This window comes from Pelobates fuscus, chromosome 8, assembly GCF_036172605.1.
Source record: "Pelobates fuscus isolate aPelFus1 chromosome 8, aPelFus1.pri, whole genome shotgun sequence".
Lineage (NCBI taxonomy): Eukaryota > Metazoa > Chordata > Amphibia > Anura > Pelobatidae > Pelobates > Pelobates fuscus.
This window is the reverse complement of record NC_086324.1, coordinates 82,248,810-82,268,721: the sequence shown is the minus strand read 5'-3', so window position 1 is coordinate 82,268,721 and position 19,912 is coordinate 82,248,810. Positions and strand designations below refer to the sequence as shown.

General features: G+C 39.6%; 1 protein-coding gene across 1 annotated transcript in view; it reads right to left on the bottom strand.

The window, feature by feature from the left end:
* The window catches only part of PIKFYVE (phosphoinositide kinase, FYVE-type zinc finger containing), a 208,584-nt gene that overhangs the window by 71,426 nt on the left and 117,246 nt on the right, over positions 1-19,912 (bottom strand). Inside the window, exons 25-31 of the mRNA XM_063430121.1 lie at positions 12,747-12,860; positions 12,226-12,334; positions 10,082-10,236; positions 7,756-7,846; positions 6,569-6,626; positions 1,870-2,022; positions 451-571 (exon numbers count right to left, since the gene is read on the bottom strand). Of these exons, the coding sequence (XP_063286191.1) occupies positions 451-571; positions 1,870-2,022; positions 6,569-6,626; positions 7,756-7,846; positions 10,082-10,236; positions 12,226-12,334; positions 12,747-12,860 (801 nt within the window). The remainder of the gene's footprint in view (positions 1-450; positions 572-1,869; positions 2,023-6,568; positions 6,627-7,755; positions 7,847-10,081; positions 10,237-12,225; positions 12,335-12,746; positions 12,861-19,912) is intronic.

Genomic DNA, 19,912 nt, shown 5'->3' with positions numbered 1-19,912 from the left:
TTTATACTTGTGTGTGACTCTGCAAATGTCTTATCCTTTATCAGTTACATACTCTGTAACTGTGAAAGGATAAGACTCCGACACAGACACACATGGGTAAAGAGAGTATGATTAAGAAGGGATGAGACTCCTGCAAGGCTAGACATTGCTAACGAGAGAAGTAACTTTCTTCCCATTAGGTCTCACCTTTCCTTTCCTGTGTGCAAAGTGTCCTAGCACCCGTAGAAAGTAAGCGAGAATTATATTCATGCTCAGCACAGGAGATCAATTGCTTATACAGGACCATACACCAATAAAGAGGTTGATTAGTCTATATTGAAAACCAGAGCATTCAGCTATAACTAATCAAAGGCATCAGTACTTGTTAACGAAAGAAAGAAAAAAAGAAAAATACAACACACTGATCTAGAACCCACAACTCTGTACGGATAAGGTAAGCACATTTCTTACAAGGGCAGTGGAATCGGGTTATAGCTGTTTCCAGGGAGCAAATTTGCAAGTATCGCTTTCATAGTGGATTTTTCTTTTACTTGACTGTCTGTAGAGCCCAGCAAATGTCCGTCAAACACATCTGAAAGAGAATCACACCCAGCAGCTAATGTTAATACTAAAATCATTTATTTCTTGATATCATCACATCCTGGACCTTTTGAACAATATGCATTAATGTCACAATAACGAGGGTTTGCCTGACTGAGCATTAAGGAGTTAAGAAAAATAACAAATCAACTGCAACATTATTTTTCATTTTATTTGTTTTTATTCCTATTTATCTCCTAGTATGCAGAAAGATTTTAGTAATTTATGGCATTGAAAATAGGTTTTCTACGTGAAGTTTCCCTAGCAGGATGCAATGACCCTTTTAACAATCGGTCGTGAGGGAAGATTTATATTCTGCATATATTTATGCCAGTGGTACTCTTTGATTTACCGGCTAATGAAATTCTGGGTTGCAAGCCGTCTTAAGGCATAGTATGCCTCAGTAAACAATCACAAAAGTAACTCCTTAACACAAGAGACCAAGCATGCATTTAAAGTAGATGCAGAGATGTCAACTTAGCCAATATCACACCATAAAGCCTTACCACCTCTGTGTTAGCTGTGTGGCGTAAGGCTTTGGAATGCTCAAGGTGCTTTAGAAGTAAAACATGAGACAGGTATTAGCATATGTGGAAGAATAAAAAAAGTGCTTACTAAACTTTTTATTGTAATTATGTGCTTTTTTAGGAATAGCCTTTCAAAAAACATTTGTTTGTTCTACAGTGCTTTAATTATAATTCAGATGGTACAGGTTTAGAACAGAGAGAACATAAATCATTAAATCTAGAATATATATAAAATATTTTCAGATTAAAGTTGGCATGTACATTTTCCAAAAGGATTTATGAAGAGCCTTTCATAAATCCTTCGTAACTAGAGGGCACCAACAACAACATATACAATTAAATGCACTGACAGAACCTCCGGAGCAAAGAATTTATCCTCATCATGATATGTATAGCCAGATTTATTCCTGGGGCCAGAGGAAAAATTATCAGAACAATAACCCACCCCCCCCACCACCACCACCGTCAGACACTTAGGGGTAAGTTACAGAAAATCTATTATTCACAGCAAGCATCAGCAAAGTTTATTTGTGGTTGTCATATCAAATCATTTAAATTCTGCTACATCTTTAAAATTCCCTCATGTAAAGCAGTTTACTTTCTGATAAAGAAAGCTAGCTCTGCTTCCCCTTCACTTATCAGGTTAATGCAGGTATGTCTGAACCATTCCTGTAAATGTCAGGCTGAAGTGTAAGCAAACCTTGAAGCATACAAATTGGCTAAAGAAAATGGATGAGCAGGTTATCTATCGAGCATTGTGTACCTTCAGAGCTGCTGGCCGTATCCATCTCCGTGGTGCTTAAAGTTGTTGATGTACCAGAAAACAACTGATCTGACACAATTTCAGGTGGGCTGGGCAATTGGAGGTGTGTTGAGCCAGTGGAACTTTGAGATAAGGTTGTCATAAATCGATCCTCTGTTATTCAAATGAAGAAAACCGCCAACATTAGTATTCAGGAAGTTGGAGCGATTCATTTCAGTTATTTCCATACAGACTTTAAAGAAAAGTTTGTTTTAATATTAATTTGTTTCCAATATCCTGCCTTCCTTTATGATGGCAAGACAAATATTTTGCACAGCAAATGCCGTTTAGGTTTTCACACAACTATAAAGAAAGAAAAATCATGACTTAATGGCATATTTTGTATCTTTTCTATATGACTAAAGATACATTAAAACTCTCTAAATAGAAGGAATTAAAAATCAAACACATTATAATTTCAAAGCTATATGGTGATAAATGTATTAAGAACACAGTTTAACACAAAATAAAGCAAATTATGATATATGGATATAGCCAACAACTTGGAAAATCAAATTAGGGGGAAAATAATATCTGAAATGATAACTGTGAAGGAGTTACATTTTATGTGCATCTCTTGGGAGTGGGAACATAATCATTAGTAAAATCATAGAATTGCTATAGACAAAATTTTGCTGAATTTGCTTAATTTTCACATAATGTAAAGCTCTCATCAAAGAATAAAACAGCAGTTCATTTAACGAATGGGCAGTCGGCCAAGTTAATGTCAGATCAGTTCCATAAGTAGGAGATATTCACCAGGGAATATTTTAGAGCACATCAAGACAGCTAGAACGAAGACTATTCTTCAAACTACAGAGCGTATGTCTGCACAAAACACTGCTGTGTGTCAGGAGCCAACACAGGCAATTTGTGACAAGGTGTAGGATTATGAAGCTGCTCAAGTCCAGCTTCACCAAAACACCTAAGGACATAACTTACTTTTACACTTTCTACTATCATTGCATAAGCAAGTTTAGGCTGCACTGAGAATTAACAAAAGGCAGTCATAAAATGCTTCTCTTTAATAACTATAAACTTGGCTGCAGTAATAGTTTCCTTGCAATCAGAAACAATTACTGTAGAACCTTCATAAAAATATTTATGTTAGTTTTATGTTTTTAATCATATACTTAAATTAAACCATATTTTATACTTTAATTTCATATTTTGACACAAAATGTATTTATCCAAGTGTCCCTGGGCAAGACTGTATGAACCCGCCCACCAGACCTAAGGAGAGGGGCTACATGAAACATATGTGAGAACATCTACACTAAAACCAAAAAACTGCTAGTTACACAAGGTGTGTAAATTGTCAAGAGGAAGCAAGTGTCACAACTGTAATTAGATGTACTACACAACACATCATACATAAAGTCTGGGAGAAAGAAGCATCATATAACACCAAGGCCCAGTGGCAACTTGAAACTCCCAGAACAGGAACCAGTCACCATCACAGAATGAAATGAGTAGCCCAGATGAAGAGTTTGTTAGCCCCAAGATCTGACATGATCCTACTTAAAAAAACAAAACAAAAAAAACAACGATACATGTGCCTAACAGCACAACTGAACCTAACTAGGACATACACCAAGTAAATGGGAATGTTGTTCATGCTAGATAAGTGTGGGAGGATGATAGCAAAAAGAGGCAAGATGATAAGGACATAAGGAGTTCAAGTACCAGAAAGCAAAATAGGAGATTTAATCATCAATTTTATCATCTGGATTATGATTCTTCAGATTATATAAATTCACGTAGTAATCACAGAATACCTGAACACAATTTCTTCTGGGAACAGACATTTTATTTGCCACGATCAGTTTTGAGATGTTGCTATTTAATCTGCTCGCTTTAATTTATTAGTTAGAATTTTTCCTGCTTTGCTGAGAAATATTGTAAATATATTTATTAAAACTTGGGTTATATATAATAGAATAAAAACTAGGTTTTTATTGCTTGCCTGATTGACATAACATCAGCCAGCGTTATAGAACATGGGAATGTTACATCAAGATAGCACTCCCAGGTCTTTGTCAAAAAATAAAACTTTGCTTTTATTTGCTTATAAAATAAAAAATGTTTAGTTTGTTCCTACAAACCTTCATCAGGACAAATGACCAGGGTCATTAGTGATTTAAAGCTAGAGAAGCCAGTTGTTGGCTCACCTATTATGATTTCAGTAAAACTACACAATATTTCCCTCCACAATAAAGAGGACTGGTAAATCCCCTATAGGGTCAGGAACACAAACATGTATTTCTGACCATACACTGTTAAAAACACCATCTAGCCCTCTGCTCCCCTCTTGCCCCCTAAAACAGTACAATCTTGTGTTTATTTCAGTCTGCTGCTGGCTCTGACCCTGATCTACCTGCATGGCTGACATCATCAGAAGTGCTGATCTGAGTCAATCAGAATGCTTTCACATAGGAAAGCATTGAATTGGCTGAGCTAGTCAAGGAGGCAGAGGCAGATCGGGGGCAGAGGCAGCACAAGCTAAAAACACAGCCCTGGCCAATGAGCATCTCCTCATAGAGATTGCATTAAATCAATGCATCTCTATGAGGAAAGTTCAGTGTCTCCATGGAGACACTGAATGGCAGTTTAGAATTAAGGATTTAGACTAGGATAATGATTAAGATTATTTCATTACAAAGGTATACAACTTCGGTATTATTGTACAGTACAGATATTGTTGAGTATACTTGAGATCATTTTATTACAGTAGGACACACATGAGAATTAAAAAATAAGCTGAAAAAATAAAATGTGTATGTAAAAATTGAAAAATACAATTACAGACAACACTGCCCACTATTGATACCGACATTGGCGATAATGTGAGAGGCGGCAGTGACCTAGCACACGCATGGCCGATGCGCCCATAAGGTGGAACACACAGACGCCATGCTCTGAGGCGCAAGAATCAAGTGACTGGCAGGAAGGAAACGCTCAGCGCTCCCCTACCAGTCACTCAGTGTAGCATGGTCGAGTGGAGTAGTGTGAACTGCGGTGCAGGGGCTTCAGTTTCCTGTACCTGGCCGGACTGACAGGAAGTGCTCACTGAGAAAGACAGGGCGGGTAGAGGTACAATAAGGGCCCGGGAGGGGAACGGAACACTAAGGGCCCGGGAGGGGAACGGAACACTAAGGGCCCGGGAGGGGAACGGAACACTAAGGGCCCGGGAGGGGAACGGAACACTAAGGGCCCGGGAGGGGAACGGAACACTAAGGGCCCGGGAGGGGAACGGAACACTAAGGGCCCGGGAGGGGAACGGAACACTAAGGGCCCGGGAGGGGAACGGAACACTAAGGGCCCGGGAGGGGAACGGAACACTAAGGGACGGGGAGGGGAGGGGAGAGGAACACTAAGAGACAGGGAGGGGAGGGGAGGGGAGAGGAACACTAAGAGACAGGGAGGGGAGGGGAGGGGAGAGGAACACTAAGAGACAGGGAGGGGAGGGGAGGGGAAGGTAGGGGAACATTAAGAGACAGGGAGGGGAGGGGAACTCTAAGGGACTGAAAAGGGAGGGGAACTCTAAGGGACTGAAAAGGGAGGGGAGAGGAACACTAAATATTCTTGAAAACAAAAAAATCTGATTGGCATTTATATTTTGTGCATTTACCACTTAAAAAAAAAAAAAAAAAAAAGATTTCGAAAAATAAACAAACATGTTCAGTTAACAGTGGATTTGTGTATAAATGGTTTATTTCTTTCAAAACGGTAAAAGTACAGAATATCGTTAAGTTATCGGCTATCGGCCTGAAAGTTCACAGATTATTGGTATCAGCTCTAAAAAAAATCAATATCGGTCAATCCCTAGTGTGTTTGTTAAAACTCTGGGTAAAAAAAAACAAAAAACAACATTTTACTCCAATAATAAGCAGCGATTAGCAGTGAATGGCAGCATATATGAGGTATATAGCCTGTGATGTCTAATATAAAATATATATATATATATATATATATATATATATATATACACACACACACACACACACACACACACACATATATACATATACATACATACTTTTGAGTGGCAATTTTGACTGCTATTAAGCTTACAAGACAAACATACCAAATCCTAAAATAAAAACTAAACTGAAATACTAGCCTTAGTATTACATTAATTTATTTTGAATTACCTTTCATAAGCTGCATTAAGCTGCATTATTATTGCCAAAGCTATGGGAAAAAAAAAATAAGTGTTTGGTTTTTTTCCTGTATGTTTTGTAGTATATTTTTGAGCTGAAGCTCCTGATCTTTTGGCCACACCTAAAAACGCCCCCCTGAAGGATATGTAACAGCCCTCTCTCTTAGAATATGAACCCAACTAAAATTGATCAATGGATATTATACTGACATACATAACAAAAATAATATAAAATAAAAATGAATTAAAGTTTGCTCTAAGCAACAGTTGCAAAGCAATCATAGTTTTTCTCAATATGTGGTCCACAACATTGCACAGCAAACCATCTATTTAGCTCTCTGAAGTTTTATTTTTGCTGTGATCATTCATAATATGTATTTGTTATTTTTTTTTTTTTTTTTTTATAAAATCCAATTAATTATTCTAGAATAGGAAACAACCTTCATTACAAATAGTAGTAGTATATATTTTTTTAGTGTTCATCCATAGCCAACAAACCTTTTTCCCCATTCTGTGCTGGAGATGAATTGCGTGAAGAAGCATCAACTGCACATCCCTAGAGATTGAGAACGACAAATAAAAAAAATAATCAGTTAACACCCAACTCTTACAAAAATAATGGCCTATCAGGCTGGAGTGGATCATGAACACACAACGCCCAATTCTGTAAATAGTTACAGTATCAGAAATAATGCTCTTTAATTTCATTAATTGTATATAGACAAAACGTTAACCGTATTTCCCAAAGAGGGAGTCTATAAAGCACCCTGGTGATAAAATGGAATTCTAAGAAACAGCAATGACATGGGCTTCAAGAATCTTCACAAAGAATAACGAACGTTAGGTGTGCTTATCACTTTCCATTCTGAAACAGCTATGAACTATTACAGAATGGTCATTCGGCTTAACAAAATATTAATCTTATAACGATACAATTACCCGGAATCTGATAGAAGGAAAGTCAGAGGCCAAAACCTATATCAAAGTGGTAATGAAGAAAAAAAATATATATATATATTTTAGTGTGATGACTAATCTATTCTAGGAAAATTTTAAATAAATTAAACGTTTTAAATGAAATTGCAAACAAAATGGTGCTATTTTGATTCTATAAAACTCTTTTATAACTCTGCCTTGGATAGAACACAAAGTCACTACTCATTGCTCATCTGTTAACACAACAGGACAGGGTAGGTGGTTCAGGCGAATGCCTTATTCATCTAATTGTTCAAAACTTCAGGTCACCTTACAGAGCTAGCAAACACTATTAATTTCTATAAGTTGAATTCTGCAAATGTAACTGGTAACAAATGAGCTATCAGGTTAGGCAAACAATGTTGAGTCACATGGAAGCTAATACAATGGAACAGATCATTTTATGCAATTGAATGATCCTGTTCATTAGCTTCTCCTCACTTGACATATTTGGAGATTAGCACTGTCAAGGTTACAAGTCAATGTATCTAAAGTACTTGACGTTTCCAGCTAGGTATGGATTTCATTTTTGTGCTTGTTCATCAGAACTTGGCAAAGTACCAATACATCAAATAACATATCCAACTGTAAATCCTAGCTTGTGGGCAGTTAGTGCTAAATGTCATATTTTCCAGGAAGTTGGTCAGAGAACATCTGATCGATGTCAATGCTCTTTATAATCATGTAACCGAGTTAGAAATGAGAGTCACCTTGTTCTCATCCCCTTGACGCATTCTTCCTGGACTAGCAGGCACAGAGGGCCTTTTACGGCCTTTTTCTTGCTGAAACAGTTCTTGCAACCTGTAAGGAAACATTTTGTATTACATATAACTTACTGCTGCTCATAGTTTATACATTCTGTGTAATTTGCATTAGAATGTTGTGTAAGTCAGCTGTCTATCTTTACAATAAGTTAGAAACAATTCTGCTTATAGGGAGGATAATTAACAAGTACCAAATAAGGTATTATCTTTTAAACTAAATGGCTGCTATGGCTAGAACATCCTCCTCCTTAATTGTTTGGTTGCTGGAAATATACCATTTGCATTGCAAAGGAATGTTATCAGGATAAATGTCTGGCATTAGGTATGCTCCTTTTTACCCAACACAATACAACAAGGACAGTCCATTAACACAAAGAGTGAAACCATTTCTTTAAGGATCCTAATTCCAAAATGGAATAACTGGAGGGTTGCATGGAGATGACAATGGTAACTAAACAAGACCTTTCATGCTGGCATAAGCTAGGGACCAGGCGAGAACAACCCCTTCACTAACAATTGGTTTGTGAAAAAAAAAAAAAGCGTATTTTGGGTGCATGCATACATACACACACACATATACATAACGTATGATCATATACTGTGACAAAACCCCTATTTTTGTTCTGTGTGCTTTGACGTTGTTCAGGGAGTGAGTGCACAGAATCTTGTATGATTGATAATCGTCTATACATACATACATACATACACATACATACACACACACACACACACACACACACAAACACTTTTTATTTTAACAGCACCGATGTGCTCAAATTAATTATTGAAAAATGTAATTTGTGAGATCCTGATACACCGCTGATTTGTCCGGTCATAGCTAAGCTACAGGACAATTATTTGATAGATGAATTTACAGCACAGGTCAGGAACAACACTAAAGCCTTCCAGAAGGTGTGGGAGGAATATAGCGTGTGAGGGGGCAGAGAACTGGTACTGGTGGGGTGTGAGGTGCTTACAGTCTTCCGTTATCATAGTTTTGTTTCTCCTTATTTTGAATGGAGATTTGTTTCCATGATCAATCGCAAAAGCTTGAACATGTAACTGCCTATTTGTCAATACAGATTAATGTGGACTTGGCACGCAGTGATGTAGAACCACTATTGACTTAATGTAGATCTGTTATTCAAAGATGTTCTTACTATTTACTATGTTAATACGATCGTATGAGGATGTACAGCCTACTGTTGACGTCATGATTGATATACTCATACATAAATAATCTTAAAAAAACTAAAAAAATACATTATCTTTTTGCTAGAAATTTGGCTAGTGCAATTCAGAGATGGAATTCTATTCTCCACAATGTGCAAATGTTATTTTTGTGAGAGAAGCTATTTAATCTGTTATTTTAGGTGAACATTTCTACTCATTTATAGCAATATTTTGAGCCATTAAACATTACTTTTAAACAAAATGGCAACTCTGTTCATTAAATGCCAGGTACAATATGCCAGCTGTCAATGTGAATTGAAAAGAATCAAGCTTCAAAACAATGCGTTCCAACTCTGGCCTTTAGGACACTCAAATAATTTTAATTAGTGTCATACAACTATTTGAAGTGTAATGATTTAGAGTCTGCAGCACCAGGTCTGATTAAAAGAAATGTTTTTTGTAAGTTACAGTCACATTCAGCAAACAGTCAAGTTTTCACATAGAGATAACAGATTGCACTCAGCAAGCGGGTAAACTCAGAATTAATTGGACTATCTGAAAAAAGGCTACATGACCAAATAAAGACCCTTTGTGTTTGATATGTCCAAAACGCTAAGTGATTACCAATGATGTCCAAATAAAAATACAACTCTATACACACACACACACACACTATATAATTTAACCCTTTAGCTGCCAAAATATGCCCAAAGTGCTCTCCTCTGACAGTGGCAAGAGTTAATTTTATTCTCTTAAACCTTTTTGAGCTAAGAAGCCAGTTGGACAGAAAATTCTGAATATACAACAGTTTTTTCAGAGAGGCGTAACATTAGCCAGTGGCAGAAAAGAGGTCAGTGTTTACTAACTGATTAGTGATTTGAAAAAAAATCCTGGGTGAAAAGGTGGCTGTAGAAAGGCCTTTGTGAAGAGTAATGGATTCATGCTCCTCCAGCTTGCAGTCAGTGAAGTCATTTGTGAATTGATCAGTGTGTAAAAATGACATTTCTGCATTCATTTTACACTATAAAAAGCCCTTCAAGCAAAGAAGCACCAAAGTTCACGACAAGCACCCTAGACACCAGTATATAATTGCATTAACCTGTTGTTCCAGGCTTGCAGCATTTCGCACAGTGACTGCTTCTTAGCTATCATAGACTCGAAGACAGACTGGAGCTGCTGAGGTGTATCCAGGTTGGTAGAGAGCAATCGTGCCTGTAGCTTCTCAATCCAGTTCCGGAACTCTACCTCCTCCATCTGGCAAAAATTTGGAATGACAATTAGCTGAATCAATAAATTACAGTCGTGTGAGAAAACGTGATATTTGAAAAGAAATTGTAATTTTTTTTTTTTTTTTAATTCTTTATTTTTTGTGTGCAAGATTTCACAAATGAGCCGTGGTGCCACAATAGCAGTCACGTGCACAATTTCAACATACATTTCACATATGGCACATTTAATGTCTGCACAATTTTTATAATGATAATGGTAGAGTATTAAGCTTAAGCATGTGGTGCTCCCGTTATATTCGTCGCTAGTATTGTCAGTTTTAACAATTGGTGCATAAACACAGGTATACTTAAGATTACGTTTTGTTTCGCTGAGGTTTGCCTAGCATATAGTTAAACGTATACAGGTTCTAATCATATGATTGTACAGTTGCTAGTGTGTCGTTTGGGCGAAGTGGTTTAACTCTGGCTTGGTCTGCCTCGGGTGCCACCTTGGAGTGTGTGGAGTTCAGTGGTGTTAGTCTGCCTTCACTCCTCCGGACAGGTCTGGGGTCTGCTTGGTTAGAATCAGGTGAGTATGTCAGGGCTTGTGTGTATTGTAGCTTTCTGCGGTAGTGTGTGTCTGCCTTGAGTAGTGTCTTGGTTTGGGTGTATGTGTTTCTCTCTGCCTATTTTGTGCTGGTTGGTTGCTGTGTAAGTCCTGGTGTGTGTGGGTCTGTGGGTACTGTCTGTTTCAGTATGTGCAGGAATGGAGCAGCGGCCCAGTGTCCAACATAAAGTCCAGAAAAAACGGTGACTAGCCTCTGTAGTGGGCATATAGGGCCTCCGGGGACCCGGTAGCAGAGTTCAGTCAAGCGTTTCTCGTAGCTGTGGCCACTCCTGAGGGTCTGCTTCTGCAGCTCGTGGTTTGAGTGCTTTCTTTGGAGGCAGCGTAGGGGCGGTCATGGATCTCAACGTGGCGTTTCCTCCTGTGCTTTCGGGTTCGCCGCTTCTGAAGCAGAAGTTTGAGGTTGAAGCTTCTGGGCAACTGCAGTCTGGGAGGGCTTGTACGATAAAGTTGCATGGTATGTGTGCTACAGGCATCCGGGGAGAATTCCCTTGTTTCCCGCTCTTTGTCTTTCGACATGCGGCTACTTGCCGGTGTTTTTTGCAACTTAGGGTAGGTTGCTGGTTTATTCTGGGAGCCTGTGCGGACTGCTAGCCAGTTCTTCCACTTGATGGTCCCTGCAGGACTCGGCAAGTCATTCTTTATTTGCCCATGTGGTTGCAGGCTGTCCGCCATTTTGGAGCGCTCCGTCCGGGTTGTGCTCTGTGGCCCTGTTGGCGTTTGGGCTCGGCAGACTTCATTGGTGGTCGCCCGTGGGGACCGGGATAACCTTCACCGGTCCAAAGGGGGGGGGGATCGCAGGACGCCGTTCTGAGACCCGGGGGAGCGGCCGTCTCTCCCCGGCTCAAGCTCTCGTAGGCCCCAGGCCTTGGTCGGGTTACTCCGGTGCCGCACCAGACCGTGAGTGGTATCATCTTGTGTGTCCCCATTTTGTGGGCAGTTTGGGGGCCGATTTGGGTTGGTGGCTGCTTGTGGCACTCAGTTGGCTCCGATTCTCTGGCCCAGATCCTGGAGCTCAGACGAGACACGTCTGATCTGTTCAGCGGTCAGGCTCCGCCCCCTGTAATTTATTATTTATAAGCATGACATCACTGGTTTATTGTGTTAAAAGCCATATTCTCAAAGAAATGTCAGTTCTGTGTAGGGAATTTACATATTGGAGGATAATGAGATTTTTTTTTAGTTTAAGTTGTTGATTTAAGGGTTAGCATTTTATCTGTTCATTGTCCTAGCATAGAATAAGCAGTGGGACTGCAGGGCCATGATCAATACACCAAAACCACTTCACTAAGCCAACATCATTTTGGTGCTTTTTGGCCCTTTAGTATTTCTCTAGAATATGCCAATATGTAATATTCCATATAAAGTTCCAAATTATCCTATGTTTTAGTACATTTCAACGAATATTACCTCTTTCTGTGCAAAAAGATCTTCCATCTTCTCCTCCCGTGTCTTGCTAAATGTATCTGTTTTCAGAGAAGTAAGGCGGTCATCCACTTGTGTATAAACCTGTGTTACCCTGCAAATAGAAAAATAAAATGAGAACCAGGATACCCCCAGCTAAGTTTCCAGACATTTTTCACTGGACAGATGCAATATAAACATGGAATGTCAAATTATAGGCCAAGGTAATACAATTTGAAAAAAATAAATATTCAGCTATTTTTGGAGCTTGGCAATTTTAATATCAAGCTTTAAATAACCTTGGAAAAGCCTGGTTTAGAAAATAAGTCTGAAAGTGTGCTAAAGAAGAAAATGCATTAACATACATAGCAAGAAATATAATCTTTACACTATAAATAACTTGGAATATTTGCCAAGCCTGTATTCTCAGTCTTATTTATTATGTTCTAATCCAGTTTTAAAATCCAGAGAAGAAGGAGGCTATGGTCATTCAGAAAACTCACGTAGCCATTGTGGAGTGTACTTACTTTTGGGAAAAATCCTTTATATCTTGCAATATTGACATTCTTGCTGGTGTGTGCTGCCTTATGTAGATTTTAGGCATTGGTACACATACCTCAAGGAGTCGAATGGGAGAATAACTAAAAAAAAAAAAGAATTAGTAATATATAGCATGTAAGCATCTTTGAACATTGCAGAAAATAATTAGTGTGAATAATCGTGCTAGTAAAGTTTTGCAGAGGTTTGCAGGACAGCATGAGCATAGATATCAAGGGGTAGGAAACAAAAAAAAAAGGTAGAAAGAAAGAATAGAGGGTGCAAAGGCTCCTCAAAACAGAAACATATCATTAAAACTGACAGATGTATTTACTAAAGTCAGAATTCAAAGTGAATTTCAAATATAAGTTGCAGTATGTGAACTGACACATTCTCTAAGTCAGTTCAGCTACTATGTCGTTGAAGTTGAAATTCACTTTGAATTCTCAGTTTCAGAAAACTGACAAGTTTATTCACTAAACACTATATGAATAGCCTCTAAGAAGGGGAGACTTGTAATGGCTAGTGTAGAGGCATACATTGAAACTCATTTTTTGTGAAAGGGTGTGCTTATAGGTGCAGTGGATTTTGCAGCAATTAAAAGCAGGTACAGTGATAGAAGGCATCCTCTCATACCATAACCTTAACAAAGAACACCGTTGTTATGAATGGTTTATTAGTGTCCCATTAACATATATAATGGGAATTGCCACTCTAAGTACGATCACCATTTATTCTTATCGAATGGGTTATAGTGCTTTCCCTCCATGTTAAATCATTTTTGAGCAATTTACCTTAGAGGAACTGAACCTATTGTGTTAAACACACCTTTTAGCCCCCCGGGCCCACCATTACTCCCGTTAAATAAGGTAAAAATAACTTTACTTTATTCCAGCGCCACATAGGTTGGTTGGAGCTGTCCTCGTTCCAGATAGGAATAGAAACGCATTGGATTGGACTGAGATAGTCAATTCTGATGATCCCAGCCAAGGGGGCAGAGCCAAACGCTGCACCAGCCAATCAATATACACATTTAACTCTCTTCTTCGCCCTGCTGTAACTCCTCCACCTACTAACTTGACTGCCTCAGACTTTGCAACTCACTTCACTGACAAGATCTCTACAATCAGAGAAGAGATCTCTCATCTTTCTCCTCCCCCTTGCAATACTTCCCCTAACTTCACTCCCTCTGCTGTTCTATGTTCATTCGCACCCGCTACATTGGAAGAGGTTTCTGCTCTGCTCCAGTCCTCCCGCCCCACCACCTGCTCCCTAGATCCAATTCCCTCGCATCTCATCCGTACTCTGTTTTCTTCTCTTTCTCCACCTCTCACTAAAATTCTCAATCTCTCTCTCTCCTCTGGTATATTTCCATCGCCCTTCAAACATGCAACTGTAACCCCAATTCTAAAGAAGCCCAATCTTGACCCTAACTCCCCATCCAACTATCGTCTTATCTCGCTACTGCCTTTTGCATCCAAGATCCTTGAAAGAATTGTGTATGCGAGATTGACAGACTTCCTCGAATCAAACTCTCTGCTAGACCCGCTTCAGTCTGGTTTCCGCGCTAAGCACTCTGTGGAAACGGCACTGACCAAAGTATCCAATGATCTACTCGCTGCAAAATCTCGTGGTCACTACTCTATCCTAATTCTCCTTGACCTGTCTGCGGCTTTTGACACTGTTGATCATCAACAGCTTCTTCTAATCCTTAGCAATATCGGTCTACAAGATATTGCTCTCTCCTGGTGCTCCTCCTACCTCTCCCAGCGCTCTTTCAGTGTTTCTTTCTCTGGCTCTGCTTCTTCTCCCCAACTCCTCTCTGTTGGTGTCCCTCAAGGTTCAGTCCTTGGTCCCCTACTGTTTTCCATCTATACTGCCTCCCTTGGTAAACTCATTAGCTCCTTTGGCTTCCAATATCATTTCTATGCAGATGACACGCAAATCTACCTGTCCTCTCCTGATCTCTCCCCGTCCCTCTTGACTAGTGTCTCTGACTGCCTCTCTGCTGTTTCTAACTGGATGGCTGCCCACTTCCTTAAACTAAACTTGACCAAAACTGAAATTCTGGTCTTTCCTCCCTCAAGTGTTGTTACTCCTGTGTCTGTCTCCCTCCAAGTCAATGGTGCTACCATCAGCTCCACCACGCAGGCTCGCTGCCTAGGTGTTCTCTTTGACTCTGACCTCTCCTTCAAGCCTCATGTTCACTCTATCGCCAAATCCTGTCATTTCCATCTCAAAAACATTGCGCGCATCCGCCCCTACTTAACACCAGATGCGACTAAGGTGTTGGTCCATTCCACTGTACTTTCTCGCCTTGACAACTGTAATCCGCTTCTCAGTGGTCTTACGTGCTCCCAACTTGCGCCGTTACAGTCCATAATGAATGCGGCGGCGAGGCTCATCTTCCTGTCCGCCCGCACCTCCCATGCCTCACCCTTCTGTCAGTCCCTACATTGGCTTCCTATAAAATATAGAGCTCAATTTAAAATTCTGGTTCTTGCTTTCAAATGTCTACATAATGCTGCTCCCACCTATCTATCCTCTCTTATACACAAGTATGTCCCGTCTAGGCCCTTACGATCTGCTGAAGACTTACGTCTATCTCCTGTCCGTACTCCCACCTCTGATGCTCGCCTTCAAGACTTCTCGAGGGCGGCACCGTTCCTGTGGAACTCGCTTCCCTCCTCCGTTAGATGCTCACCCAGTCTCCACTCCTTCAAAAAATCATTAAAAACCCATTTCTTCATAAAAGCGTATCAATAAAACTGTTAATAGCTCCCAACTGATTCCTCTTCTGCAACTGTCACTAGTCTAATACTATCCTTACCTTTTGTGTCATTTTACCCCACTCCCTCTAGCATGTAAGCTCATTGAGCAGGGCCCTCAACCCCTCTGTTCCTGTGTGTCCAACTTGTCTGGTTACAACTACATGTCTGTTAGTTCACCCATTGTAAAGCGCTGCGGAATTTGATGGCACTCTATAAATAATAATAATAATAATAATAATAATAATAATAATAATAATATCTCCTCAGAGATGCATTGAACCCATTTATTTGTGAGAAAAAAGTTTAGCATCTCCACGCAGAATGTGGAAACACTGAACATCAGTGCTGAATGTTGTGCAGCACTGACCTAGGAAGCACCATTAATGGTCATCTGAGTGACTGCCACTGGAAGTGGCCATAGGCAGCAATGTAAACACTGCCTTTACTCTGAAAGGGCAGATTTTACATGAAAATGCCTGCAGGAAAAAGCTAGACACCAGAACAACTTAACATTAAGTTGTAGCTGTTCTCGTGACTATAGTGGTCATTTAAAAAGTGTCCCTGCCATCCACCAGCCAGCCCTACTGGAGGTGTGGGCAGGTCAGTGCAAGGATTTTTGGCTACAAAAGCAAAGATGCATTTTGCTGCTCCCCCGCCATCCCCTTGAATGCATCTACACCTGTGTGTCCCTTAAAACCCTTCTTGCATTTCTTACCCCCCTTTTGTGTTTCTTATCTCCTCTTTTGAATGTCTTACACCCTTCAGTATATCTTATCCCCAATTTTTCCCATTTTTATGTCTCTTACTTCCTTCAGCCGCTTTGTGTGTATCCTTTTCCTATAGCTACTTTTGTGTATCTTTCTCCCCTTCCCCAGTCTTATCAATGTCTTTTTTCCTGCATAATTTCTGTCACTTTCTTCTACTAGCCCCTATGCATGTCTTTCTCTTTCAGACCCTTTTGTGTGCATCTCTCCTCCCTCCACTCCCCCAACCCATCTATTTTGCACATTTGCAAGCTCCTCTGTGTCTCATTGACCGCCTACGCCCCACTATGTATATTTCTTTCCCACTGGCATCTTGTGTGTCTGTCTCTTCCCTTCCCAGTCCCTGTGTTTCTTTGTGTGTGTCCCAGCCCCTTTGGTGGCATCCCACACCAAGCCCTAGTTTGTCTCTATGCCCTCCCCACTTAAAGCTGCCCCCCCCCATCCTGTGCCTGCTCACCTTAAAGTGTAGCATGGCCGAGCAGACTGCAGCAGAGGAGTTTCTATATCCCCTACCCGGTCTGACAGACAGCTGTTCAACGCTCCCAGCGAGCACTTACCAACAGACTGGGTAAAGGATACAGAGGATCCTCTACCGTGGTCCGTTTAGCCATGCTACAAAGAGGGACTGGCTGGAGGTGTCAAACAAATGTTGCGCTATCCGAGCTTGCGCTGTCTTATGGTTGCGATGACCCTGGGTGCGGCTAAGGCAGCGATTACGCACTTCATCCTAGCCATACTGATTTATACCTGCAATGGGCACTGTGAAAGGCTGAAAGTGGTCAGCTGACACACAGTCAATCACAGCCATCAACTGCTGCTCAGGCTAAAACTCAGATTAGCCCAAGCAGCACAGAGGGATGGGAACTTTTGGAATGAAGACATTAAAAACAGTTTAATGCGGAATGGAAAGATGGCACCAGGGGGCTCTAGACACTATAATTAGGCAGGCTAGATGAGCCAAATGGTTCTCATCTGCCGTCACATTCTATGTCTCTATGTTAATCACTTAAACGAGATGAAGCCATTGTAGTGCCTACACTGTCCCTTTAAGTTACATGACAGCATTTCACTTTCTTGAGTGTACTTTCCGGTTTATCATTTTCGTGTACACATAAAAGCATAAAATATATGCATAGATCAATTACCGGTATATATAAGAAATGTAACTGAAGTGAGAATACTGAAAGAGTTGGGAAATATAGGCACAATTGACTGAATGGAATCAAATGTGCTCCAACGGTAAATATTTTTTTATTTTTGAAATAGAAACAGATACTATCTATATTCTGTAGTGATCTTTAAAAAACTTTTTTTCCGTTAGAGAGAAAGTACAAAAAAAATAATTTAGCAAAATTCACAATACATACAAAAATCTTAGTAATACTTTGTGATCCAAGATTTTAAACATTTAAATACTTGTTTGTGAAGATTTCCCAGCAATAAAAGTGCCATGTGAATGTTTTAATGGTTCACTATACCTGCAGAACACAAGATCTGTGATGGACACAGATGGCAACAAACCAATGCTTTTTTCCATTCACATGAATAATTTACATATCAATTGCAGGAGCCAGATTTTTAAAGAACCAAATTAGATCATATGTAAATATCCTAGGCCTTCCTTTTTCTAAATTAATACTATAGCGTGGGTGTATCAGATGTGAACGCTAAAAGGTCTTGCAAATAGAGGAGTCTAGTTGTGGCAATGCCATGTGATAGGACAAAGCGTAGGTAGTGTAAAAATCGAATGAGTCACTGGGGTTATTCACCAAACTCAGAATTTGCAGTCAAACTTACATTTTACTACCACAGACAAATTGTGCATGTCAGATTTCAAACTAGTTGAACTACTGTCCCAAATGTACCGTATTTACTCAAATCTATTGTGCACTTTTTTTGAAAATAAAGTTTCCAAAATTTGAGTGCTCATTAGATTTCATGGCGCATTACATTCGGGGAAAAATTAAAATTTTCCAGGGAATTGCATTCCGGCGCATTCACACAGGCAAATTTTGTTCCGAAAAGAGGGTTTAAGAAATAATAGGCTTGACATGTAACACTAACATTGAAATACCATCAATGTTACTAGGGTATTTGGAAATAAACATTTTCATTGAAGTACAATGTTGTATAGTGGTATGTTCTTTGATAAATGCTCATTCGCCAAAAAAAATAAATAAACAATTTCAGCTTCCAGGTTTCAAAAATTTAGGTGCGCATAAGATTTGAGTAAATATGGTAATCATTCACATTTATCAACACATTATTCATATTAACATTCAGAAAAAAAATAGAGATTCTATGGAGGCAATCGAGGAACATGATTTTCAGAGTAAGGAACTTGACAAGGCTTGCTTGATAGGTTTTAAAAAAGACATATGCTGATGTAATACCATATTCAGATCCCAATCAGACATTGGAGGAACACAACAATCTTTCAGTCTGGTTTCTGTTTCAATGAATTATCCAAGGAAAGTAGGTCAACTTGAGGTCCGAAAGAGATATGGAATGCAGATATACATGTATTTTCAGGGTTGATGCCTGAAGATATAGAACAACCAGAAACATTTGGGATTCCCAAATGTTTCTGGTTGTTCTATATTTTGCTGTGTAAAGGTCATTCATTCTGGGTAATGACCTGGGAGGCTGTTCTATTTGAATATTAAGATAAGTACATTTTTCACTTGTATACACTATTCACTAAGTGGTGATATAGGAATATAAATATATTTTTCTTCTTTTTCTTGATGCCTGAAGACCCTGCAAAAGGCATGGTCTAAGTCCAGAAGCTGTCACACATTCGGACAAAAACCTCCTGTCATCTTTCATGCATTTTCATATTAACCATCTTCCTGTAGCCTAGAGGATGCAAATTATCTTCTCTGACAAACCTCGACTAGTGAGTATTTCTTGTTCAGATGTCGAGCTTTACGAGCAAGGGAGGTAAGACTTGGTAGAATGGGTCCTTTATGGAACATGACTGGTTTGAATGAGTCTTATGGGTGGCTCTGTAGAAGTGCAAATACCAGCACCTCCTTGACCTTCATAATGCTATAAAATCAGAGATATCAACTGTGCCCAAGAAGAGGAAGATTGAAAAAAAGCACCTGCTTTCCTGTAGACCTCCTAAGCCCTCAGATCTATAGATGCACCTATGAACCCTGACTCCATTCACATAATTATGTGGTGACTCAATAAATTGATCTTGAGGTTTAGCCACCGTTGGATGTAAATACTTTAGATATGTTCCAAAATGTTCTCAGTCCAGGAAATGATGAAGGCTACCAGGTTCTGGAATTTCCTGCACCTTGTGTCTCCTCTGGCAACTGACATAGGTGACCAATGGGTTTGTGGGACTGGATCCTCAATTTTGTTATGAAGTGAATTCTTGCAGTGATGAAGAGCTTTTTTTAGACAGCAAACAGTTCTAGGTAGTTGACTGAGAATCCTGTCATATCATAGACAAGAGGCCTGGAGTAAAAAGACTGACATTTATGCATACCATAGTAGAATGTGGTACGCACCATAAAACAGAAGGCAATTCTGTTTTCCAGAAGCAAACAACCAAGATCACTTTATTGCAATGATTTCTCTAGTGATTGTGGTAATATATTGCACATC